At 37.5% G+C, this 27629-nt stretch overlaps 1 protein-coding gene and 1 pseudogene across 1 annotated transcript in view; one reads left to right on the forward strand and one right to left on the reverse strand.

The window, feature by feature from the left end:
- Nucleotides 1–27629, reverse strand: part of RAD50 (RAD50 homolog (S. cerevisiae)) — a 75583-nt gene that overhangs the window by 3804 nt on the left and 44150 nt on the right. The window contains exons 17-23 of the mRNA XM_008571643.1: nucleotides 26376–26486; nucleotides 25649–25741; nucleotides 25465–25578; nucleotides 20408–20535; nucleotides 18004–18228; nucleotides 1292–1377; nucleotides 594–736 (exon numbers count right to left, since the gene is read on the reverse strand). Coding sequence (XP_008569865.1) covers nucleotides 594–736; nucleotides 1292–1377; nucleotides 18004–18228; nucleotides 20408–20535; nucleotides 25465–25578; nucleotides 25649–25741; nucleotides 26376–26486 — 900 coding nt within the window. The remainder of the gene's footprint in view (nucleotides 1–593; nucleotides 737–1291; nucleotides 1378–18003; nucleotides 18229–20407; nucleotides 20536–25464; nucleotides 25579–25648; nucleotides 25742–26375; nucleotides 26487–27629) is intronic.
- LOC103589613 lies at nucleotides 14923–15692 on the forward strand (annotated as a pseudogene).

Below are 27629 nucleotides of genomic sequence, written 5' to 3' on the forward strand. Positions count from 1 at the left end.
TCTGTAGGACCAAAGACTAGGCTGGGTTGGTGGTGGGGAATCAATATTATGAGGGAGCTACTTTCTTAGTGAGAAGGTCTTATATGTTGGAATGCCTCGTGTGGCTCAACCTAGGATCTCGTTTGTTAATACTGTAATGTCATTGATTCTGCAATATATACCCCATCTCCCCATTTTGACTTCTTTGAAATCAAAATGCATCTTACAGTTATAATTACATTTTCTTTCTTGGTGGCACATAAAATAGTAGTGTGTCTTATAATTGATGATCCAGTGACCTTATTTTGATAAGGAGTGTTGTAAAACAATAAAGGGTCTTCCCCTACGTGTTCTGCATTTAGCCTGTCTTGTGAGAATGCTTCAGGCCCCTCTCTTAAAAGTCAACTTTACATATGTTTCAGGAAATGCTGGCTAGCATTAGGAGAGTATAATGATGGTAGCTGAGCCTGATTCACTTTACATGCAGCAAGGAGTGCTGTAAGGAACTTCCCACCATTCGAGGACAGCACTGGGTGCTTCCACTGCACTGATATTTGTTTCTGTCTTTCATTTATTTGTGTAAGTTGGCTCCCTAGACTCTTTGAGATACCTACCTTTTGTCCAGCACTGCATCGTCCTCGCATATCTAAGGCTGTGTCTCCCTTTAACATCACGACTCGATAGTTATAATTCCGCCTTTTATCAGAAGCTGATACATTTTCATCAGCATCAGACCGAATTTCTATATATTCAATATCTGACACAGAAAGAAGAATAGTTCAGAGGAACCTACACTCAACCTTTTGTCATTTACAGACATTACCAAGTAAGCCTCAGAGCAACATGTGAGGCTGACATTACCAGACGAAAACAATGGCTGGTTTAGAAACTGTTTCTCTGGCTGGGAGGATTCAGGAGCCTAGTGGTCTGGCCAGAAGCAACCCAGATGCACCAACCCTCAGCCTCAGCTCTTTTTTAGTTCCCCTGTTAAGAGTTTCTTTGGGATGGTTTTCTTCTTATTGCATTTGGTTTATCCCTATCTACACTTCAAAAGAACCTATTGTCATCAGCTAAAGATAATATCTACTGCAGTCAAATGTGTAAGATCTGTCAGGCTTTGCAATAGAAAATTTTGCATATTCTTCTTGCTATAAGAAGATAAGAATTGTTAAGGTAAGAATTCTTAGAAAATCCCAAAGAAATGCTCAGAAAGGGATTCAGGGAGGTAATACTGGCATGATGAGAGGTCATATGAGCAAGAGCTGTGGACAGGACTTTGGAAAGAGCATTTGCAATACACCATGTTCATTACCTTGTCCACGATAGGTACTTCGCCAAAGATCACGAATAATTTTATTGATTTCTTCCATTTTCATACTGTGAAATTTCATTATGGCTCTGGCAAAAGAAGCCATTGGTAATTAATGGAAAAAATAACACAATGATAATAAAATATATTATACATAAAAGATATATAATATAATATGTAATAGTATACATTAAAATATATAATGTATATAATAATATAAATAACTTCATAGTATCATAAAATAACTTCCCCAGTATTTTCAACGATAATTTAATATAGTAAGAGCTGGAGAAAATAAACAGAACCAAATCCTTGCTGCTTGGCTAGTACTGAAAACTGACAAGCATATTTCCAGTGTTTCAGGGTCCTTACCCTTCTCCATTTTCACTCTCTATATGATACAACATATATTTCTTCAAGTAAACATTTAAATAAATAATGTGAAAGTTTCAGAAAACATAATCTTTTAGTAGACTTTTTTCTGAGGCCACGATAAGTTCTTGGAGGGACTGCTTGAATTGATGCCTGCTGGTTACAGAGAGACCTGCCGAATGGACGACAGTGAGTTGGGGAGAGGGTGTATGGCTAGTCAAGGGGCCCTAAGTCTATGGGGAAATGAGCAAAGCAAATCTGTGGAACTGCTGCCTTGTACTTCTTTTCCATTACTATTAAGGTTTACCAAAAGTCAGCCTCTTATACTGCTTTTATTCCTCAGATCTATAAAATGTTTACCAACCAGAAGTTTTGGTTCAGAGAGGGCGATTTAGACTGTTAAGCTGAGCTGAACCTCAAAATATTATTTTTGCCTTCCTAATCATAGATTCAGAAATCCTAATTCTAAATATGTACATTAACTTCTATTTGGTCCTGGCAGGTCTCTACTCCCAACTCCCTTTTAAGGTAGTAGTTTCTAAACACTAAAAAGGAGAAAAGAAGAATTTGTAAAAACAAAAGTAGCCTAGACAAATCTAACATTATACCTACTACAGTCACCTTTCATCAAAAAGCCCTTAGGTTCTTTAGAAGCGGGTTTATAAGTTAATGTTGCACCAGTGATAAAAAGGCAAACATCACTGCCACCACCATACAAAGGATGTGAGGTGGACTTACTTCCATTTGCAGGCCTCTTATCTGATATATACAAAAAAAGAAACTGAACGTAATGCTACCGCCTCTGCAGAATCATTTCATGATCTTCTGGTTCACCAGCAAAAGAGAAAGAAATGACTCAACATAAATACATTTTAAATATCAGATGAAGGATTTTGTAGTAAAGACTGGAAAAAACCATATTCTGCTTGCTGATGAGAATGCAACAAGTCTCCATTTTCTACTTTATACATTTATCTTAGCCTAGCATTTTATGCTCCTTTCAAAAAGACAGAGACAAAACATCAAAGTATTTCCTAAAAAAACAAAACAAAATTCATAGAATGTTCTTGGAACCAATCACGTAAAGACTGCCTTTCTATAGCTGTGTACATTATGATCCTGATTTTTTTGGTTTTGGTAGCTGGACTATATGGGGACCTGAACCCTTCACCACATTCTAACCAACTAAGCCAACGAGCCAGCCCAATCCTGACTTTTCAAATGCCTTTTTAAAAAAGTTACCTTTCCATTCAAGTTAACATAAATAAGCATTCCCAATGTGGAGCACCAGCTCCAGGTAGGGCAGGGGTGTTCAAGGTGCACACAACTCCCTCATACAACAGAAGTATCACATCCCAGCCCCTGGGTAGGTCTGCTGAGACACGGCACTGCAGGAAAAAACTCTAGTTCAGAGAGAGATCTTGACCCACTGAGGGGTGTGTCAGGTGGAGATGATGCCTACCACTGTTCGCTGGATCATTTGCTTATCTTTGTATCTTCTCTCTATCTAGTGTGGAGTTTACAATCACACTGTGCAACAGTTGGGGATGATTAAGGTAAGTATAGTAATCTACTTGAGGGAATAACAATAATAATAGTGGTAATTATTGATGAGCGTTTACCTTATGTGAGACAAAACTATGCTCAATAATCATATATTATCTCATTTAAACCTTCCAGCATTACTAGGAGTTAGACTTTGTTATCTGCATTTGCCATTAATAAAACTGAGATTCGATGAAGTTAGTAATTTGCTCAAGATCAGAGAAAAGTGGCTAGGATATTAACAGCCCTTGAATATGACAGTTAAAGTCAAAAAGGCAATCAAAATTCCAACTCTTAAAGCCACCAGATTCAGATAATTTTACGAGTGTACATTATGAAATCTTCAAGGTACACTTAATTCCCAAGTATATAAAGTATTACACAGCAAGGAGAAACATAAGTAAAAACCAAATGTAGTAGTAAGGATACTAAAAAGAACACATCATGACCAAGTAGTGTTTACCCCAACAAAGCAAATAGTAAAAAGGAAAAAAATATTCAAGGGCCGGCCCGGTGGCGCACTGCTACAGTGCGCCGCTTGGGAAGCGCGGCGGCGCTCCCGCCGAGGGTTTGGATCCCACATACAGACCGGCTGCTCACTGGCTGAGCGGGGAGCGGGGGCAACACCGAGGGTTGCGATCCCGTGGCCGGTCCCAGTCCGGTACAGGCGCGACACTGAGGGTTGCGATCCGTTGCCAGGCACGAAAAAGGACAAAAAGACAAAAAAAAAAAAAAGAAAAAAGAAAAAAATATTCAAGATAATTTATTGTAGTAACAGATTAAAAGAAAAAGTGATTATCTCAATAGATGTGAAAAAAGCATTTGATCAGGACCCCTGTACCATACAGCCACACACACACACACACACACAAAAAACCACCCAAAAAACCCCATTTGATACCATATAAAACTGAGTTTTGTTTTGTTTTTTTCCTTTTTGTCTTTTTTCGTGACCGGTAACGGGATCGCAACCCTCGGTGTTGCGCCCGTACCGCGACTGGCAACGGAATCGCAACCCTCGGTGTTGCACCTGCACTGTGCTCAATCATGAGCGGACCGGTCTCTATATGGGATCCGAACCCTCAGCGGGAGCGCCGCCACGCTCTCAAGCGCCGCACTCTACCGAGTGCACCACCGGGCCGGCCCATAAAACTGAGTTTTGATAAAAATCCTCACTAAGTGAAAAACAGAAGTTTTATTAATCTGACAAAATGACTCTCTCAGATATCCACAGCAAGCATCAAATTTAATTTAAAATCTACGGAATTGTTACTCCTAAAGCTAAGAACAAGAGAAAAATGCCTCCTATTATAACCACCCTAAAATAATGTCCTGGAGATCCCTAACCATTCAGTAAAGACAATAAAAAGAAATGAAGAATAAATGAAGAAAAAAAAAAGAAACCTGTCATTGTTTTTGCAGGTAATATAATTGTATACTTAGAAAATAAAAAACAAAAACAAAAAAAACCCTGAAAAATTATTAAGACTAATATAATAAGGTGGTCAGGAATAAATATATAAAAATTAATAGCTTTATTATCTAGAAGGAAAGACAATAGAAAAAAGGATCCTAGTCACAGTGGCAATAAAACCTATAAAATACCTAGGAAGAAATCTAACAAAAAAGGTACAGGATCTAGAGGAAAAGCTATAAAACTTTATAATAGGAGAAAGAAAATTATTAAACAGAAGACACATACTAAAGGGCCCAAAATGGTAGATTCAATATTGCAAATATGTCCATTCTCCCCAAGTAATCCATAAATCAAATGCAATCCAAACAAAACTCCCAACAAGATTAAAAAAAAAAAAATAATAATGGAATCCCCAAGTTGACTCTAAAGTTCATAATGCAAAGAACAAAATTGTGAGAAAAGAATAAATTAAAAAGATGGTGGACATAGAAGAAAATCCAGAAATAAAAATAATCTATCAGAAGAAAACATTTTTATTATTTTAGAATTGAAAAGGCCTTTCTAATTAAGGCACAGAATTGAGAAGATTCATAAATAAAAAGACTAAAGATTTGACTACCTAAAAATTAAAAATTAAAATACCATAAAGAAAAGTTAAAGAACAAATGTCAAACTGGGAATAGGTATTTGTAATGTATGTGAAAAGGATTAACATCCAGAGTCTATTAAAAAAAAAAAAAGTGATACAAATCACCAAGAAAAAGACAACCTAGAAGAAAAACTGATAAAGAGATAAAAATAGGCAATTCTCAGAGAAGAAATATAAATAGCCAATATATGAAAAGACATTTAACCTCACTAGTGAGCAGGGAAATGTAAATTAAAGTGAGAGCACTTTGTGCAACAGATCAGCAAAAATTAAATGGCTGATTATACAATGCAGACATGGAAATGGGCACTTTTTCATGTACTACTGGTGGAAATAAAAATTTTATAAATGGAAGGCAATTTGGCACTAACAAGTTAAAAATGTACAGACCTTCAGATCTAGTAACTCCATTTCTAGGAAGCTATCTTTTTGGTGTATCTGTACAAGTGTGCTCATATATACATTGAAGCATTATATGTAGTAGCAAATATTTAAAAGCTTCCTAATATGTCCACCAGTGACTAAATAAAGTAACATCCATTTTACAGAATATTATGTGGCCATTAAAAATGAGGTGCTTACATATATAAACATGAAAGATTTTCACGTTAAGGGGGGAAAAAAAAGACAACAGAAGAATACATACCTTGTGATTCCATCCACATAAAAACAAAAAAGATATATGTATTTGTGTATACTATATGTAAAGGCATTGTGAAAGAAATGAAAATATGTCAACACTGTAATAATACTTAAGTGCTGAATGTTAGACATTGTCATGAAATTAAGTCCACCTTGAAGTGAGTTCTGTGGTTTGAATAGTCATGGAGTATGGGGAAGTACAGATATCTATAATACAAGACCAAATGGGCTAAGTTATATAAGTGGTACAAAATATTATGAATAGTTTACAAATATTACAAAGGAAGGAAAAATCACATCTGTTTGGGAAGGGTTTCATCAAGGTAACATTCCAAGTAGTAGAAATAGCACAGGAAAATGTAGGGTGTCTTAAGGGAACAAAATTGTTCAGTTTGGTTAGAATATAGAGAACAGTGAGGGACAAAATGTGAAAGGCCAAGTATGGAAGTCTTTCCTAAAACTAGAAGAGAATAGCGGCCACCATCTTTAGGAAGACTAACCCAGCAGAAGTATAATGGAGCACGGGGGTGGGAGGTATCGCAAGAGCTAAAAAGTGGGGGAAGCTACCACAGTAACAGATGAGAGTGACTTAGACTGGGGTTGTGGAAGGAAAGCAGCCCTGAAACAGCACTGTGCAGGAACTGGGTGGGAGCTGACTGCTGACAGATAGCTGCCCAATTAACTTAACACACCTTTAGTGCCAGGACTTTACAGGTATTTAACATCAAATATCCTTAAGAATGACCTTGAAGGTCCATGACCTTCTGCTGAGGCAAAGACTTTAATTTCATGGACTGGAAACTGTTGTGGGCAAGTGATCAACTTGTTCAGCCCCATCAACTGCCTGGAGTGTGCATGTCTTAGTTAAATGCACATACTAACTCATGTGAAGTGGTGTGCTTTCTTTGTGAAAACTGGTTCCCAAAAGAGAACTCTAATATCTAAGAAAATGTGTGGTTTATAAATTACTCATATTTAAATACTCATTAAGAATCTGAAAGACTTCCTTAAAAATTTCAGTAACAATCTATTGCATTTTATGAGGACAAATGATGGTTTTAGTGGTATTTATGATTCTGGTGATCCATGAAAGCCTTAGGATGTGATCCTTACAAATGCAAGGATCTAACATATTTTCTGTTTGAAAAGAGGCCAGAAAGACAAAAAGACATGTGTCAGTGAAACTATTCTGTATACTATAATGATAGATAAATGTCATTAAACATTTGTCCAAACCCATAAAAGGTACAACAGCAAGAGTGAATCCTAATGTAAACTACGGACTTTGGGTGATAATGGTATGTCAATGTAGGCTCATTGTAATAAATGTACCACTCTGGTGCAGAATGTTGATAGTGTGGGGAGGCTGGGTGTCTATGAGGGCAAAGGGTATATGGGAACTCTGCACTTTCTGCTCAATTTTGCTGTGAACCTAAAAGTGTTCTAAAAAATAGTCCATTAAAAATTCTAAAAAGACTTATGCCAATGTAGTGTGTGGAGCTGTTTCTATCCAGGACCCTTGTCTTTCTTCATACAGACATTTCCTTTAAATCCCAGGCTGATTGTACTGTCCTTTAGCACCTCTCTGTACCATGGCTTCTGCCTCAAGAGTTAGATGATTTTTCTTTTGGTTCTAAGCTATCCACTGCCTCCCATACTTGGGACTTTAATGAAAAGCTTCTGTAAGCCTCTGAGTTACTTTCCTCCTAAGCATACATGGACCAGCCTGATGTCACAAATGAAGCATACAAGTATTAGGCCTCCCCATGACAGTAGTTCAGGGTTCTTGTTGCTGCTCTGAGGACCACTTTTCTACCCATCTCAAGACTTAACCACTAGCACAGAACTGAATGCCTAAAATGCAGACATTAGAGAGCAGGAAAAATATCACCTAAAGAGAAAAACCTGACATTCCAGGAGAAGACCTTTCCTGCTCTTGCTTCCTTCCCTACTTAATCCATCTCTAGGACTTAAGATACTGAGGAAGATTAGCTACCATTGTGCAAAATTTGAACTGACACTCAAAATGAGAAGAGCACATAAAAAGGCAAATCTTGAACTGGATTTCCCCATAGTCTCAAGCTATTTCATTCAATAAAACATTGATTGGAAGGGCCAAATACACACATGCTTTTTTTCCTAATATAATATAAAATATTAGTTCAGAAGTATGATAAAAGCTATCAAGTTAATGAAAATTTAACAAGTTGGAAAAAAGAAAAGATTATACTTATAGAAGACATTTTCCAACAACATATTATCCTTATCCTTGTATTTTAAATTTAAAGTTGTACCAAACTTTGAGATACACAGGTGCTGAAAAATTGGCTGTGACCACTGTTATTACATTGGATGCTCTTCTCTACTGCCCTAGTACTTATCACCGTGGGAACTTCTTGCCTCCCCACGTTTGGGTCAGCGGAAGCCCTCTTGCATAAGGGAAATGGTATCATAAGTATCATGTTCCACTGAGCATCATGTTCCAATATAATAGTGACTTTTACTACTTAGCAAAACTGAAAATCCCCAATTTGCCAAACTTAAGTTGTAATTTAAAAGAAAAATGACCTATTTTTCTAGATAAAACCCTTGACACTATCAAATTTCCTAAAATCTTTAAAAATATTAAGCTAATTTCTTTAGCTATTCTTCCGAACATGAACTTTTAAAATTAAGGAAATGTTTCACCTGCTGTCAAAGGATAAACATTTGGTTTTAAAAACCTGCAGTAGGTGTGAAATGCCACGGGCTATCCTTTGGTTTTGTAATCTACCCTCTTGATACTACAGGACCTATGGATGTGAAACTGTACTGCATCCATGGTCATGAAGAGGATGGTGGCTATGAGGTGACTGCTGAATAAAGCTCTCATGTGAAGCTCTCCCATGAATGCAGGGACCCAGGCTCTGAACAGCCTCACAGGGAGGTGGCTGCCTTGGATGCAAAACTGTGCAAGTTACATATTTCCACTGAGTCTCAGAAGAAGTATGACCTAATATGCCACGTTCCAAGTCTGGGAAAATATGAGGGTAGAACATTTTGGGCACTGGGTAGAACGCTATTATCTTGAGAGATATATTCCAAAATCATTTAATTTAAATTGATGTATTTTATTAGTATGGGATAATACATTCTAAATGATGGATGTTTTCCCCCTTCTCATCTAGTGTGTCTCTGACCATTGCCAATGCTTAAAGTTAGTGATGTTTTTAGATGATTACTAATAACAGATGGTAATCAGCTTTTCTTGAAAACGCACTGCTAATTTCCTGTGTTGCCTTAAATAGACAGTTGATTGCAACAATTACACTGACTGCATGCTTTATTTTAAGAGGTGAAACAATGAGGGAAATTTTGAACCTTATTTTCTTCTGGGTGAGAAGGCAAATTCAGGGCTCACAGTATAAACCTTGAGAAAGCTATATCGTTCCCAAGCATAAGGCCACGAAGACCCAATTTTGGAGAAATGTGCTGCACTTCTTTTCTTCTCGTTTAGAAGAATCCATCTGATTACCAGGTAACAGAACTTAGTTAGTTAACAGCCTGCCTTTGTTCCTTGAGCAAGCCTAAATTGCTGGAAAGCACCCCTGTACCTCCTCACCCCCTTCCCACCCCAGGCTGGCTCCACCAAGCTGCCTCACAGGTCCTCCCCATGCTCTGTAATTGATGGTGCCTCTATAATTGAGAAAACTCTGCTGAAATGCCCTTCCTTCCCTATTCAAGGCCCAGGTCAAATACAGACTGGAGCACCTACCAAACTCTCCCCTTTCAGACTGTTAACAGTTTGGAGGAGGGACAGGGTGTGAGATTCCTTTCTCCCCACAGCCAGACAAGAGTGGGACAGAGCAGGAATCGCTGAATGACATGTGCCTTACTGTGGGAATTCCTCTTGTTCCTGCTGACACTGGCTCTGAGGGTATGCAGGAACAGCGAGAAAGCTCCTAGGTGTAGTTTTCTATTCAGTTAACACATATGAAACCCCAGGTCTGCAGGCCAATGTACTATAACTAAGAGGAACAGCTGACCTTGCAGCAGAATACCTGGAAATAAAATTTAAAACAAAACCAACCTACCTTGATCCCTCAGTCCCCTGTAGCTACTACTACATTTTTTTTGCTCCTTTTCACAGCAGAACATTGAATTATCTATGCTGTCTCCATTTCTTACCACCCATTTTCTCCTCACCCAACTTTAACCAGATTTCAGATCCAATTGTGTCACTGATTGCTAATTAACAACCTCTATTTTGTCACTTCTAAGTCCTCATCTTATTTGGCCTCTCAATAGCATTAGACTCTTGAAATATTTTCTTCACTTCGATTTCAAGATACTAAACCTTTTAATTTTTTTTCCCCACTTTACTACCTGCTTATTTACTGGATTTGTAAACATGAGTCGTGGGACACTTCCCTTCTCTATCTATAGTCATTCCATATGTAATCTCATCCCAGGGTTTTAAATGCCAATATATGTTGATGATTCCCAAATTGATACCTCTCCCCTGAACTCTAGAATATCAAGCTGCCTGCTTGAAATCTCTACTTAGAAGTCTACAGCTACCTCAAACTTTAAGTGCCAAAAACAGAACTCTTGATTTTCCCTTCCAAATCCTGCCCATTTCAAGGAATGACGACTTGTTCCCCCAATATCTTGTTGCTCAAGTATAAATATGTAAGAGTAATCTTTGAATCTTTTATTTTCTTTTCCTCCCCTACACACAATTCAGAAGCCAGGGCTTTCAACTCTATCTCCAGAACAAATCGTGAGTCCATCCCCTTCTCTCCATTTCTACCACTACCACCCTAGTCCAGTCCACCATCTCTTGGGTCACTACAACAGTCTCCTCACTAGTCTCCTTGCTTCTACTTTCACCCTTTACAATCCATTCTCTACAGAGCAGCTAGCGCCATTTCTTCAAATTATAAATCAGATTATATGCTTCAAAACCTCCAATAACTTCCCAATGCACTTGGAATAAAATCAGACTGTTTACCAAGGCTACAAGGCATGACATACTCTGGGATCCTTCTGTCTCTGACTATATCCAGCCATGCTTGCCTTCATCCTGTTCCTTGAACACCTCCTGCTCATACTGGTCTTGGGGCCACTGTGTAAGCCATTTTCTCCATCTGGAAGATGCCTGTACCCCTGTTTTCTGCATATCTTGCTCCCTCTTATTAATCAGGTCCCAGCTTATATGTCACATCTTCAGAAAAGGTCTTGCCTTAGAAAAGACCTAAAGTAGTCCCTCATTTACTTTCACTGAAATAATGAAATTGTTAATCTTCATTGTAGTACCTATCATTACTTGCTATTTTCTTTATTAATTCATTTCTTTTTTTTTTTTGTCCTTTTTGAGACCGGCCGCACCGCACTCAGCCAGTGAGCGCTGTGAGCGCACCGGTCATCCCTATATAGGATCCGAACCCGTGGCGGGAGCGCCACTGTGCTCCCAGCACCGCACTCTCCTGAGTGCGCCATGGGCTCGGCCCTATTAATTCCCATTTCTTAATTTTCTGTTTCTTCATCCCTGTTTACTTAGTATCTAGATCAAGCATATAAGCACTCAAATCTTTTTTTTTTTTTCCTTTTTGTCTTTTTTCGTGTCCGGCAATGGACCGCAACCCTCAGTGCCGCACCCGTACCGGACCGGGACCAGCAACGGGATCGCAACCCTCGGTGTTGCGCCCGCACCTCGCTCAGCCAGTGAGCGGGAACCGGTCTGTATGTGGGATCCAAACCCTCGGCGGGAGCGCCACCGCACTCCCAAGCGCCGCACTCTACCGAGTGCGCCACCGGGCCGGTCCTATTCAAATAAATTTATAATGTTGTTGCCAGCAAGAACTAGGTCTCCTATTCCTTAGGGCTTAACAAATGTTTGATGATAAGTCTATTGGATAAATAGCATCTGTTTCTAAATATCTAAAAAAAAGTAAAAAGCCTCCTAAAGGTATAAATGAAGTAGCTGGTAAAGCTAAAGAAATAAATGCAAAAAACAACAACAACAACAAAAACCCCCAAAACCCACAAAAAATAGACAAATGTGTATATGTGTAGTCTACTTGGCAAGAATTTTTTAATAATAAGTCTTGCTCACGTTCATTTCAAAACCTTAAACTCCCAGACTAACAAACCCCTTTAAATTATTGGATCTAATATCTAGGGGAGATGTCAACATTCAAAGAGGTTAAAAACCAAAAGTTCCTATTTGGTGCAGGCATACAATTTCATGAGCCTTTCTGGACCCAGGGGGCATTGTAATGGTAACCTACCCACTCAGATAAAAGATGTGTCCATGGAATGACCTTCAAAGAGTTGTTTTAGAAGTCAAACTTACTCTAACAAAAATCTTAGTATTTATTTTGAAAAATAACAAACATATTAAAATAATTGGCTCATTCCCAATATTTCACAGTAAATGGATCTGACTTGTCTTAAATGATTACGTACTTCCTAAAACCTGTACATGCCAAAGTCATGGCTAGCAATTATTGGGTCACCTTTGCTATCATCATTAACTAACAGAGTCCTCATACTAAAACAAGAGTCCTCCTGAGCCCTGTGTTCTGAATGCCACTTCTGAGACTGGTCTGTTGGCTATACTCTATCTGAACAAAAGAAAAGAGACTTTCTCTGTGTAGTTCTCTTAGTGTTGATGAAGATATATTCCTTTTTTTTTGTCTTTTTTTTTTTTTCGTGACCGGCAACGGATCGCAACCCTCAGTGTCGCGCCCATACCGGACTGGGACCGGCCACGGGATCGCAACCCTCGGTGCTGCCCCTGCACCTCGCTCAGCCAGTGAGCGGCTGGTCTGTATGTGGGATCCGAACCCTCGGCGGGAGCGCCGCCACGCTTCCCAAGCGGCACACTGCAGCAGTGCGCCACCGGGCCGGCCCGATGAAGATATATTCCATTCCGCAAACAACAAACAAAATCTAAGGTAACTGATAATTCTCTTGCCACAAATGCCCAGAACTGCTAGATAGATTTGTAACAAAAATTCTTTTAAATTCATAGTTGAGCTAACAAGAAAGAATGGGAGATCCCTAGATGACAGAAACGAAGTTAGAAATGAAACAAAAATAGTCAGCGCATAATCGGACACAGAAACTGAATTTGGAGTTATTATTTTTATAACCTAGGGACTGGGACTTATGTAGGACAGAAGATGAGGGATAGGACCCAAGTGAGGCAGAGAATTAGAAGTAACTCACAGGGGCCGGCCCGGTGGCGCACTGCTGGAGTGCGCCGCTTGGGAAGCGCGGCGGCGCTCCCGACGAGGGTTCGGATCCCACATACAGACCGGCCGCTCACTGGCTGAGCGAGGTGTAGGAGCAACGCCGAGGGTTGCGATCCCGTAGCCGGTCCCGGTCCGGTACGGGCGCGACACTGAGGGTTGCGATCCGTTGCCGGTCACGAAAAAAAAAAAGACAAAAAGGAAAAAAAAAAAGAAGTAACTCACAGAATAAAAGCTGGCACTCTTAAAGAACCATATCATCAATCCTCAATAAAAGAGTGGAAGATTAATAAGTTGAAAGTTCAAAGTCCTGGGCAAACCCTTACATGGGTTCAGGTTAATGTTACACTACCAGTGTAGTTCAGGAACCTACCAACTGAGAAATTAACAAAAAAAACTAGACCCAGGCCAGTGTTATCTCTGGAGCTCCTAACAGAAACAAACCCAAAATTGCTATGTGGAGGGACATCGAAAACAAAAGATCATAAGGAACTCTCACAGAAACACAGAGCACTACTAAAGATAAACTCATGATGTTACAGAAAACACGCCAAGAAAAACTTGACTAAAGGCTGGAATCAGCATACACAAACAGCAGAAAGACTCCCCAAAATGTGAAATAAAAAAATAAAAATCTGAAAGAGAATATAAAACAGGTATATTTAAAATGAGTAAAGGGACCGGCCTGGTGGCGCACTGCTACAGTGTGCCGCTTGGGAGCGCGGCAAAAAAGACAAAAAAAAAAGGGGGGGGGGAAATAAATAAATAAAAAAATAAAATTAGTAAAGAAACAGAAGAAGGAATCAAGACACTAAGGAAAAAAACACGAAAAAAGATTAGAAATTTCTGAAAAAGAACAAAATAGAACTTAAAGAAATGAAAAATGAAGTTCAAAAAGAGAAAAAAATGACAACTCAATAGGCAGTATAAGTAGCAGCTAAAGAATTTTTGTAAATTGGAAGATATTTATGAGGTAGTTACCCAGAGCCCAGTATATGCAAGAGGGTTGGTTAAACAATGTGGAAAGATTGCCAAGGTTTATGTCTTGTGAGAAATGAAGGGAAGAACAATGGGAAATAAGAAAAGGTTAATATCTAAAGAAATAATGAGAATTTTCTTTTTTTTTCTTTTTTTCCTTTTTGTCTTTTTTTGTGTCCGGCAACGGATCGCAACCCTCAGTGTCGCGCCCGTACAGGACCGGGACCGGCAACGGGATCGCAACCCTCGGTGTTGCTCCCACACCTCGCTCAGCCAGTGAGCGGGAACCGGTCTGTATGTGGGATCCAAACCCTCGGCGGGAGCGCCACCGCGCTCCCAAGCGGCGCACTGTAGCAGTGCACCACCGGGCCGGCCCGATAATGAGAATTTTCTAAAACTGATGAAAGACATTGATCCATAGATCAACAACCACAATTCTTGAGCAGAAGAACTAAAGCTAAACCTAGACACACTATAATAAAAATGCAGAACAGTGGAGACAAAGGGAAAAATCCTAAAAGAAACAGAGAAAAAAGGCAGATTATCTGTAAAGAAATAATTACAATGATTTCTGAACAGTAACCAATGGGCCAAGAAAAAACGGAATATTTTCAAAGTGCCAAGATAATAAAACTGTCAATCTAGAACTCTACGCTCAGTTAAACTGCCAAATTGAGGGCAAAGACTTTTTGAAGTCTGATAGACAATTTACCACTAACAGTCTTTCACTGAAAAAACTATTAAAGGATGTACTTCAAAAAGAAGGAAACTGGCCACTGAGGCCACAGCCATGATGAGTATGCTCAGGCTTCAAAAGAGGCTTGCCTTGGGGCCGGCCCGGTGGCGCACTCAGTAGAGTGCGGTGCTTGGGAGTGCGGCGGCGCTCCCGCCGAGGGTATGAGACCGGTCCGCTCACTGGTTGAGCGCAGTGCGGGCGCGACACCGAGGGTTGCGATCCCATTACGGGTCACGAAAAAAGACAAAAAGGAAAAAAAAAAATAAGAGGCTTGCCTCTAGTGTCCTTTGCTATGGCAAAAAGAAGGTCTGGATGGACTCCAATGAGACCAACAAAACTGCCAATGCCAACTCCCGTCAGCAGATCTAGAAGCTGATCAAAGATGAGCTGATCATCCGCATGCCCATGACTGTCCATTCCCAGGCCTGATGCCAGAATAAAACCTTGGCCCACCAAAAGGCAGGCATATGGGACAGGTAAGCAAAAGGGTATGGCCAATGCACAAATGCCAGAAGGTAACCTGGATGAGGATGAGGAGGATTCGGTGGCACCTGCTCAGAAGATACTGTCAATCTAAGAAGATTGACTGCTACATGTATCACAGCCTCTACCTGAAGGTGAAGGGGAATGTGTTCAAAAACAAGCAGACTATTGTGGAACACATCCACAATCTGAAGGCAGACAAGGTGTGCAAGAAAATCCTGTCTGACCAGGCTGAGGACCACAGATCTAAAACCAAGAAAGCATGCAAGCGCAGTGAAGAGTGCCTCCAGGCCAAGAAGGAGATCATCAAGACTCTGTCCAAGGAAGAAGAGACCAAAAAATAAAGCTCCCCTCCCATTGATTGTACATAGTGGCCTCAGTGACTACACAGATCAACAATTCAAATAAAACAAGCCTCAATCCACTGGGGAAAAAAAAAAAAGAAGGAAACTAAACCCAAAGAAGGAACAAGTGGAATTTAAAAAGCAAGAATACACAAAGAAATTGGTAAACACGTGGGTTTATCCAAATAAGCACTGACTATGAAACTACAACAATAATTACTAATTTGCGATGATATAAAAACAAGGTGAAATTAAAATACTAGACAATACTAGATAATAAAAACACTGCAGATGGGAGAAGATAATTAGTGTTCAGGAAGAAGATAAATTCACATTAAAGCCATGGTTCTTAAACTTTCACATGCATCAGAATCACCTGGAATGCTTGCTGAAAACAGACTACGGGGCCTTACTCTCAAAATTTCTGATCCAACAGGCCTGGTATGGAGGCTGAGAATTTGCATTTCTAACAAGTTCCAAAGTGATGCTGATAATGTGCTGCTCCAGGACTACTTTGAAAATTAATGCATTTGATTTGAAGCCAAATAAGTATATTAAAAATTTAAAGCTAAGCATCCAAATAACTAAAGTAGAATATATCATTTACAATCCCAAAAAAGAGAAAAAAGGAACAAAGATAAATAAATCAATCCCATAAAAGGCAGAAGAGGGGAAAAAAAAAAGATGGCAGAAATAAATCCAACTTTACTAAGTAATCACAATGAACATGAAAGGACTAAATTTCACTAGTTAAAAGACAAAGATTTTCAGACTGGATAAGAAAAAACAGCTAAATATATTATAAAGATATAGTAATTAAGACAGTGTGGATAATGGCACAAAGATAGACAAAGTGACCAATGAAATATAATAAAGAACCCAGAACCAACCTATGCACATATGGAATTATGATGTACAACAGAAATGACACTGCAGATCATTGAGAAAAGGATAGACTATTCAATGAATAGAGTCAGGACAATAGGTTATTCATAAGGAAAAAAATGGAATTGGATTTATACTTCACAATGTACATAAAATTCAATTTAGATTAAATACTTAAATGTACTTAAATTTGAAAGGCAAAACTTTAAAACTTTCAGAAGAAAATATAGGAGTAGGGAAGGATTTCTTAAACAAGATACAGAAAAAGCTAACCAGGAAAGTGATAAATTCAACTAGCTTAAAATCAAATCAAGTGTCATCAAAAGATGGTAAGTAAAAAGATAAGTATAAAGCTTGAAAAGGTATCTGTAGTACATATAACTGAAAAAGAATTAAAATGCAGAAGAGATAAAGAAAATCCATAAGACCAATAATACATGAAAAAAAATGGGTAAAAGATACAAACATTTCACAGATGAAGAAATAATTTAATCATAAACACAAAAAGATGTTCGGCATCATTAGAAATCAGAGGACTGCAAATGAAGACCACAATGATTTATCCTTTTATCAGGACCACACTCTAACCAACTGAGCTAATCAACCAGCCCTGATTTATCATTTTAAACCCATTAGATCAGCAAAAATTAAGAAATTTATAAAACCAATGCATCAAAGAAAACCTTATATGTGGCTAGGTGTAAATTAGTAAAACAATTTTCAGAAAATGATTTAACATCATTTTGTAAAATTGAGCATATCCTGCAAGCCAATCCCACAAATATAGCCTTATGCCTTTGCTCCAGAAGACATGACAAGAATGTTCCTAGTAGCAAGGTTTTATTTATAAAGACCTGGAAAAAAACCAAATGTCCATCTATAGGAGAATGAATACATTGTGGTGTATTTCCATAGTAGAATTCTGCACATTAATGAAAATGAACTATAGCTATAAGCAACATGGATAAATAAAAACAAAACAAAATGAAACAAGAGCAAAACCTAGAAGAGTACTCAGAATATAATAGCATTTTTTAAAAGTTCAATAAACAACATACATATGATAAAACAAAAAAAAAAACAGACAAAGCAAAAATCTTTGTCACTGGTTACAGGGAGTGGGGATGACAGAAGGCTGAGATAAGGGGGGAGCATCTAAGTGGATGCTAGTTAGTGATAATGGCAGAGTTCTTGGACTGGCTGAGGTGGAGATGGTATCATGAGTACTCCTTAATATTAATATGATTTATGACTTAACCTCATAACTTAAGTGTGTGTGTGTGTATACACACATACATATATTTTTCCTTTCTACAATGTATATGAAATATGCTATTTAAGAAGAAAAAATGGGGGAAAAGATGACTAAAATATGCTAGTTGATTATTCACTGCAATGGGAACCAAATTCCCAGTGTAATACTTACTGGTCAAGAGTCTTATAATAAATGTCCAGATCCTTGTTCACAAGCTCTGTTGTTCTCATAACAATCATCATTTCTCTATACTTTTCCTCAGCATCCCGAAATAAAGGTTCTCTAAGTTCTTTCTTAAAACGAATAATTTCTTCCTCATAACCTTTCTGTCGCCCTAATGCCAAACTGTGATTTCTTTTTACATTGTCTATGTTCTCTTCCAACTTCTGATGTTCACTGTAAAAGGGAAAAATGACAAATGAGGACCACTTTTTACCTTTCAATAACCTGAAGTGGAAAAGTAACACATCTCTTTAGACAGATAAGCGTCATTCTCCCTAGCAATCAGTATATAAGTCTCTTCTTGTTTTTAATTTAAGGTTTCAGTACTAAAGAAAATTCTGTTCCTTCAAAATCTCTGCAGCATCTAATTTTCTGAACAGCTATCTTGAGTGTGTGTGTTGAATAAAGAAGCCTCATAACATGAGGGCACTGAAAGTTCCTGACTTTTAGAAAATGACTGAAGTACTCTCGGTGATTAATATTACACATTCACAAACTTCCAACTGTGAACTGAGAATGCACAATTACCAACACTGAGAAGTTATTGGCTAATAGGCTTCATCATTTTGCTCACAACATATCAAAGACACAATACAATTTTATCTGAATTGAACTAAACACTAATATTTTGTAGTAATACTTACTAAAAATTTACTTTTATGAAAACAAAATTTCTCTTGCACAAGCATAAAAACCATAACACTGAGAGAAGTAAAATACTCAAACTTTTCTCGTAATTTGGTAGATTATACTGACTTCAATGTATGTTTTAAAAATCTTCACCAATTAATTAATTTATTTTTTCCCTTTTTGTCTTTTTTTCGTGACCGGCAACGGATCGCAACCCTCAGTGTCACGCCTGTACCGGACTGGGACCGGCAACGGGATCGCAACCCTCGGTGTTGCGCCCGCACCTCGCTCAGCCAGTGAGCGGCTGGTCTGTATGTGGGATCCAAACGCTCGGCGGGAGCGCCACCGTGCTCCCAAGTGGCGCACTGTAGCAGTGCACCACTGGGCCGGCCCCAAATCTTCATTAATTTAACAATCACTTATTAAGCACCCTCTTATGTGCCAGGCATTGCTTTCAAGTTTATGGGCATCCTCACGGAACTGGCCTGGTTATATTTTTTATTAACATTTCTGTTGTGTCCTGGATGAAGAAAGGTTTAAAAAAAAAATAGTGCTTAGCAGTCTGAATGAATTTAAAAAGCCCTGTCACATACCTATTATGGAAGGAATTTTTAAAATATCTGGTTTTAGTTTTTAGTAGCAAAGAATAAATTACTGCATGTAAAAGTTTCTTCTAAAAGCTTTACTTTTCCAACCTGCCACAGACAGCACTAACATTACAGTGTTAAAGAGCTGAGGCTTGGGAGCTAGGATATTAAGGTCACATTCCTGGCTTTCATCATAATTTCCTCTGTGATTGTTCTGGGTTTCAGTGTCCTAATGCAAAAACAATGAACAAGCTGGAGATGACAAGCTCTTCCAGTTACAAAGTCTGATTTCCTTGATATACGAAAGAGATTTTAAATAGCTAAACTAAAAGTCCTTAAATGATAACACAGGATTAACCATTTTGTTAGGTTTTATGAATTAAAACTTTATACTACATCCTTTAGAAAAACCTAAGCCCTTTCTTTCATTCAGATTTCTGTTTAAATTCAAGAAGACAAATGAAAAATCTACAAGGGTTAAAAGGATGAGAAACCTGGATTTAACCAGCTGAGGTCATTCAAAATGTAAGTATTTGGCTAGTACAACCTTTTATACCAGTCTAGTGCCTTAGCATCAACCTAATTCTTAAAGAATTCCTATGGCAACTCTAAGGTAGAAACAAATTTTTTTTCTGCTGTACAGGGAAGGTAGCAACTACAATAAGTACCAATAAAACCAGATAAAGGAAGAATCAGACCAATCTTTCAAAAAAAAAAAAAAATGCTCTGATGAGCACATAATTACAACTGGAACAATCTAGAATGGGTCTCTATTGACAAATTGCTCTGGCAATAACTCCTCCGGCATATATCCTTTACACTCAGTACCACTATTCTGTGCATAGGCTAGCAGAAGTCTGGAGACTTGGCATGTTTAATACTGAGTAACCACTGCCCATCTCCATGCCACAATGTGACTTCTTTTTTCTGGTGGCTGGCTGGTACAGGGATGTGACTATAAATTTTATATCACTTCTTATGAAATATATTTGTGTAAAAATCCTGTCCACCTCCCTGTAAGTCTCAAGGCATACTAGGCTGAGGCTTCAATTCTTTTTAAAAACAGGTATTTAATATTCTTCACATCCAATAACAACAACCTTTACTTAAGCTAAGGACTATTTTTAAAAACATACTTTTTCATTTGCAAAACCTGCATTTGACCCATTTCCTTCAAATGCTGTTTTCTTTCTTCTTCAACTTCTTTTAGTTCCTCATTTCTTTTTCTTAAAGTAAGGTTATCCTGTAGCCATCTTTCTTGTATCTAAATGTAAATATTAAATAAGTTAATGAAAATGAACAGGTTACTAACATGAGATCCACAACAGGCAATTCCCTACAGGTAGTGCTAATTCTGCCTTACTTAGAATCGTGTTAAATTCAGCAGAGGAAAAATAAGCCAGTGTGAAGCAATCTCCAGGCTTGCGCTAATCTGGAAGGCCCATTCCCATCCACAATCACAAGTACAACACCTCCTGTAGTGTAGCTTTTACTGCCCTTTTGTGATCATGATTTAAAAAACAGGTCTCCTGGGCTGGCCCTGTGGCTCACTCGGGACAGTGCGGCGCTGGTAGCACCGAGGCCACGGGTTCGGATCCTATATAGGGATGGCTGGTGCGCTCACTGGCTGAGCGTGGTGCGGATCACACCTTGCTGAGGGTTGCGATCCCCTTACCGGTCAAAAAAAAAAAAAAAAAAACAACAGGTCTCCTATTTGATGGGGAATCCCACAATAAATGACTGAGCATATATTTCTGTATACTTATTTACTTACAAAGTACTAAAATATTTAGTAAAAATGTTATTAAATATTACATTCATTATAAAAACATATACACACACAAATAAATAAAACATACACAAAACAGGAATTTAAGATGATAAAATAAAAAATATAACTAGACATTTTAATATATTTAATACCTACATGCCAGTGAATCATCTTGCATAGGAACCCTATGATGGAGCCTATTGATCTAAAAGATCACAAGAGATCAATACTACTATCAAAGTCTCCCCCCACTTTTTCTTCCTAGGTTTATTTGTCTCCTACATGTGCCAAGACAATGTTAGATACTATAAGTAAATGTCAGATACAACATCTACCATCAGGCTGACAAATAATCATACAAGGCAGTAAGAAGTGCCACAAAAGTAGTATGTATCTATGAACTTGCTATTTTCCTGGCCACTGAATTGAAATTTTTAAAAATTTGCTGTTCTTGCTGAGAATCTTTGTCCTTAAAAAGAGACCTAATCAGCAGCAGTAGCAGCAACAAAATTATTTCAGTGGTTTTCAATAGCAATTATAATGAACTCTGTTGTCCAGAGACAAACATTAGGAAACAATTTATAAATGGACTCTGGAATTAAAAAAAAAAATTTCCCTATAGAAACAATGATAGTTTGGCCTATAAAAGCCTGTGTGTAGAAAACTTATCCCAAGTTTGGAGTCAGTACTTCTCAAAGATGGAGCTGGGGCCCTCCTGCAACAGGCCTTGCAGCTGAGGTAAATTCAGTGATGTGGGAAGTGGGAAGAAGGGGAAGATCTTTGGCAATATCTTGCTGCCAACAGTAAAGACCAGGGAGAAAAGACTTGAGAGGTGGGATTGAGAAGGGAAGCCAAGAATTTTTCTCACATGCTTAATATCCATATCCAACCCTGCCCATCTAGGAATCACTATTTTTAGTCTTTTTTTGTTTTGTTTTGTTTTTAAACCATCAGAAAGTAAGGCTAACTTCTTTTTTCCTGTAGATAACAAGAATCATTACATGTAAGTATATACACATACAAAGACATTATTATAAGCAGTTAAAGGTGAATAAAATATGGCTATAAATGTCCTTGGTTGCTAAGGCAACCTAATGTATCACTGTAGTTACTGTGACTCTCCAAGGTTCTTCCATTGGGAATTATGCTTGTACTTTTTCCTTAGGAACAAGGGAATGTGTCATTTCTTGCTTTTATCTGATATTATGCAATGCTTGAATTTGCTTTCATGACCGCATGAAAGGACTCTTTAGAGTGCTATCAAATTTTTAGGTAAAACTGATTTTTGGCACGAAATATTGTTCCTGATTGCTTGCCTGCATGTTCCCCAGAAAGCTAAGCATTTCTTTCTTTTAGGTCAGCTTCTATTATTCTTTCTTTAGTTTTAAAAGACAGTATACAGTACAATAGTTAAGAGCATAGGTTATGAAGTAAGGTACTTCTAAGCTCAAACCTCAGTGCTCTAACTTTTAAACTGGAAAATTTGGGGAAAATTAGTTTAAATTCTCTGAACCTCAGTTTGCTTATAAAGTGGTGATAATACTACCTCTATCATAAAGAAGTATTGTGAAGATTAAGTGAATTAGTGTATGTAATCAGTACAGTACCTAGCACAATAATTGCTAGTAAAATACCCTTTGGGTCAAATTTATCCTTTAGTACTTTAAGCAGTGAGAATCCCAATTATAGTCTACAAATTATAAAGTATCAGAGAAAGGGAGGAAAAAAAAACAGATTTGTTTTTCCACTGTACTAGAAATTTGACAACGTAGAGTCAATTTCTACCTCTGTTACTACACTTGTGACCTTGGGCAAGTCAGGTCACCTCCAGTTCTCTTCATCTAGAAAATGAGGAAAGCAGATTATTAAATTTCCAAATTATTTTGTTCTGTGGGCTAAATTTAGTAGGGCTCAAATAAGCATGGAAACAAGCAACTGTCAGGCTCCCCAGCTTTTAAATATTAAGTCCAATCACCCAGCTCAGATGACAGTTAATGCATGCAGCTGATCACCTAAAGAAAACATAAACCTAGCTGCATTCTAGGTATCTGTGATGGTGCAGCGTGGTGAGCAGATCACTGAAAGTCTGGTTGGGAATAACACTATTTACAGAGGATTGCCTGAAAGCTATGCAGTCCATACAGTGCTCACTGAATGATAGTTAAAGAGAGATATCAGAACCCTTAGGGAACTTTAAAAAAACATACACTCCTCTGCCCAAATCCCAGAGATTCTGATTTATTGGTCTGGAATAGAGACATAGACATGTATATGTTTAATAATCTAAGTGATTTTTTAAAAATTGAAATGTAATTCAAATACCATAAAATCTACCATTTTAAAGTGTAAAATTCGGTGGTTTTATTTTACTTACAAGGTCGTACAACCATCACCCCTACCCATTTCCAGAGCATTTGATCACTCCAAAAGAAAATCCCATAGTCATTAGCAGTCACTCTCTATTCCTTCCTCAGCCCTTCCCCCTGCCCCAGGAACATTAATTTGTTTTCTGTCTCTGGATTTGCCTATTCTGTACATTCCATATTAATGGAATCATACAATATGAGGTCTTCTGTGATTAGCTTTTTTGGTTAGCATAACGTTTTCAAGGTTCATCCATGTCATAGCATGTATCAATACTTTATTCCTTTTTATGACTAAAGAATATTACATGGTACGAATATATCACATTTTGTTTATCTGTTTATCAGCTGATGGCCATTTGAGTTGTTTCCATGTTTCAACTTATGAATAATGCTGCTGTGAATATTCTAGTCCAAGTTTTTGTGTGAACATATGTTTTCAATTTTCTTGGTCCTATACTGAGGAGTGGAAAAACCCAGATAATTTTGACAGGTGCCACTAGCTAAGAACCTTTGCTGTGTAAACACTCTAACACTTATTTCCGGCTTCAATCACATCACTCTCTATAGAACTTCATCAAGGAATAATGATGCTGAAAGCCTCTAAAAAAAAGCACCATGAAGTTTGTTGAAGACACAGTTCTTGTTAATCTACACAGTGTCCTCCTTTCCGTGAATGGAGATGTTTCTCTGGTCTTAGCACATGGAACTGATTTCCTTTTAGCTTTGACACAAGGTAAATCTTTAATTGTGACTTCCTCTCTTCATCTGACTACTAAAATCTTTAGCAAGCATGTAAGATTCACGGCATACTTTTTATACACTTACTTCTGTCTTGGTCTCATCAACTTTTTGTCCTTATTTTTACACTGCCTTATTTTCCCATTAACTTTAAATGTATTTGGCATTGCTCTATTGCATATAATTTAGTAAATAATTTTTGGAACAAGGTAGGTTACAAAGTAAACTAATACCTTCAAAACCAGTAAGTTTAGACCACCAACTTGAAAAGGGTCATAGATTGGTAAATCTTGACAATTTTTGTATATGTATATAGAGAGCGGTTACTGATTTACAGATTATGATTTTATATAGGAAACCCACATATAAGCTAGTGATAATTAAGTATTTTGTTACATGTGTATCATAAATTCATACAGTTATTCAGCATTTATTAGGTCAGGCAGTGAGTCAATTTACCTTTGACTGACATTTCATATATGAGTATTTAAAATTCCTGGTACTATAGTCAGAGACCCAGCAGATCTGGCTAATCTTCAAAGAGATTTTAATCACCACTTATAATCCAGTGATTAAAGCTTTTAAGTAACAAATTTTGTTTACAACAGCAGGAACAGAAAAATGGTATAGTTTTTAAAGGTGTTAACTACCATGCTTGCACAGGGCATGTTGAAGATAGTTTCTCAATGTGATTTTAATTATGTTGTGGAAATTAATTTCCTTAATAGAGGAAATAAATGATATAAGAATCAATTTCAAAATGACTTAACATATATTTTCCTTTCAGATAACTTTTAAGAAAATATCATTAGATCGTAATCCCTCTTTTATGAATTTATCCTACATAAAGATACGTTAGAATAAGTAAGAAAACATACAGATACATGTAGAAGGATATTCACTGCCATATAGTTTTGCAATGAGAGGAAAAAAAAAATCAACCTAAGTTATGATACATACACAAAATGGAATATTTTATAATCAATAAAAAAATGTGCTATATCTCTAAGTTGATTTGTAAGATCAAGTTACATTAAGTGAAAAAGGGTACAGAAAATATGAAAGGTGTGATCCCATCTGTAAAAGTATTCATATCAATCAATCAATCTGCTAATACATGAATTAAAAACTTTTTTAAGAACAAACAACAAACTGTGACAGTAATGACACCTAGGAGTGAGACTAGGAATTAGGAGAAGGTGAAGGACAATTAATTTATGTTTAAAATTTTACCACCTGGGTCTTTTATTGAAAATAAAACTAAATATACAAAAGAATGGTATAGGTATAAGTGATACCATAAGCAAAAAAGACTTACCTTTTGTGTATCAATATCTTGTCTCATAATTCCCATTTCTTCATTTATCTTTTCTTTGTGTTTCTCACATTCACTTAGTTGAGCTATTACTCTATTAAGTTCAGTTTCTTTTTGCTACAAAATAGAAAATTCTTTAAGCATATAAAAAAAATAACAAAACAAACAGTTTTAAGTTTTAATTTACCTTCTTATAGTCATCTTTCCCATCTTGAATATAATTTTCAATGTCTTTCACATAACCATGAATATTCTTAACCTTCTCTTTGATATCATTTAGCTGTGGAAAAATATTTATTAAATTTACATTAGGAACAGGGCACTTAATAAGAGAGCACAGTAAAACATTGGCTTGGAATTAGAAACCTTAGGTTCTAGTTTCCACCACTACCAGATTTTGTGATTTCAGACGAGTCCCTTTATCACCTATGGGAATGGATTAGTCTCAATTCTTACCTTCTTCTTTTTTCTTTTTTTTCCTTTTTGTCTTTTTTCGTGACCGGCAACGGATCACAACCCTCAGTGTCGCGCCCATACCGGACCGGGACCGGCAACGGGATCGCAACCCTCGGTGTTGCTCCTGTACCTCGCTCAGCCAGTGAGCGGCCGGTCTCTATGTGGGATCCGAACCCTCGGCAGGAGCGCTGCCATGCTTCCCAAGCGGCGCACTGTAGCAGTGCGCCACCGGGCCGGCCCTCAATTCTTACCTTCTATTTTAGATTAAGAAGCAAACTAATTTAAGTTTAATCCTTATTTTAACAAGAATCTTTAATGTCAAAATTATATCATAAATCTGAAAATACTGTTTATCTTATCATGCTATTTAATTTTATGTGAAATAATAGTGTCCACCATTGTGCTATGAATAAGTTTAATATAAATATTTGATAGTAAATATATAAATGAAATCTTACTTTATCCTGTGCTATTTTGTTGCTTGTAATTTTTTTGTTGATTAATTCTTCCTTTTCCTGCTGGAACTTTTCCAGTGTTGTTTCCAAAGGGCTTACCTGCTCTTTAGCATCCTAAAAATATAAAAACATACAGTCATATAATATTCCATTATCTTATTTTAGGTGTCAGACTTTATAGTCCTAATAAAAGCACTTTCTGTACACCAGGCTTTAAAAAGTAAACTCATTTGCTCCTTTCAACAATGCTATGAGGAAGGTGCCACATTATTTTCATCTCCGTATTTCAGATGAGGAACTGGCACAGAAAATGACTTGTCCAGGGTCACAACACTCAGTAAATGAAGCAGCCAGGGTTCTAACCCAGTTCAGCTCCAGAGTTCACTCTCTTAATCATTACACTATATTGCCTCAGCAACTGATCTGATTCTTAATACAGGCCATGTGCTCCCAGTTATATTAGCACGTGGCTTCAGGCATGAGTTTTCATGAGTTTATAGGGAATCCATGTCAGCTCTGTGTGATCAAAGAACAGGAACATTCATTCTGTCTAAACTTCGTTGGTAAATGGGAATATGACGGTAAAAACACTTTCGACCTTAAGCTTGATCTGCTAAAGCTAAGCAGATATTTTACGATAATAAGTGTATTGGTACATTGTTGTTGGTATATCCACACCTATTCTGGAAGGAAAAGGGTTTTCAAGTAATAAATTATTTTACCAATCAGAAGTCCCCATTATCTAGCCTTGTAACATCTCTATAATATAGTTATATAATAACTTGTTCAAAACAACGATCCTCAAGCACTTTAAGATCCTGAAATATCTATTAAATCAATAAAGACAGATACAATTACTTAGTATTACTTCAATATAGGTGTACTTTATCATACTGGGAAGTGGTATGGTATGGTGGAAAATGAAATGTTTTCATGGCAAAAGACCTATCTGAAAACCAACTTTGCCTCCTATTATTTGCATAAACTTGGGCAACCCATGTGACATTTGTAAATGTCAATTTCTTTTTCTATGAAAAGGAGATTAAGTCACCTGTCTCAACATGATTGCCAAGACACTGAATGGTTTAATGTCAAAGGGCTTTATTATTATTTTTTTTTCTTTTTGTCTTTTTTACTGACCGGTAATGGGATCGCAACCCTCGGTGTTGCGCCCGCACCACGTTCAGCCAGTGAGCGGGAACCGGTCTCCACATGGGATCCGAACCCTCGGCGGGAGTGCCGCTGCGCTCCCAAGCG

This window comes from Galeopterus variegatus, unplaced genomic scaffold (genome assembly GCF_000696425.1).
Source record: "Galeopterus variegatus unplaced genomic scaffold, G_variegatus-3.0.2 Scaffold708, whole genome shotgun sequence".
NCBI classification, from domain to species: domain Eukaryota; kingdom Metazoa; phylum Chordata; class Mammalia; order Dermoptera; family Cynocephalidae; genus Galeopterus; species Galeopterus variegatus.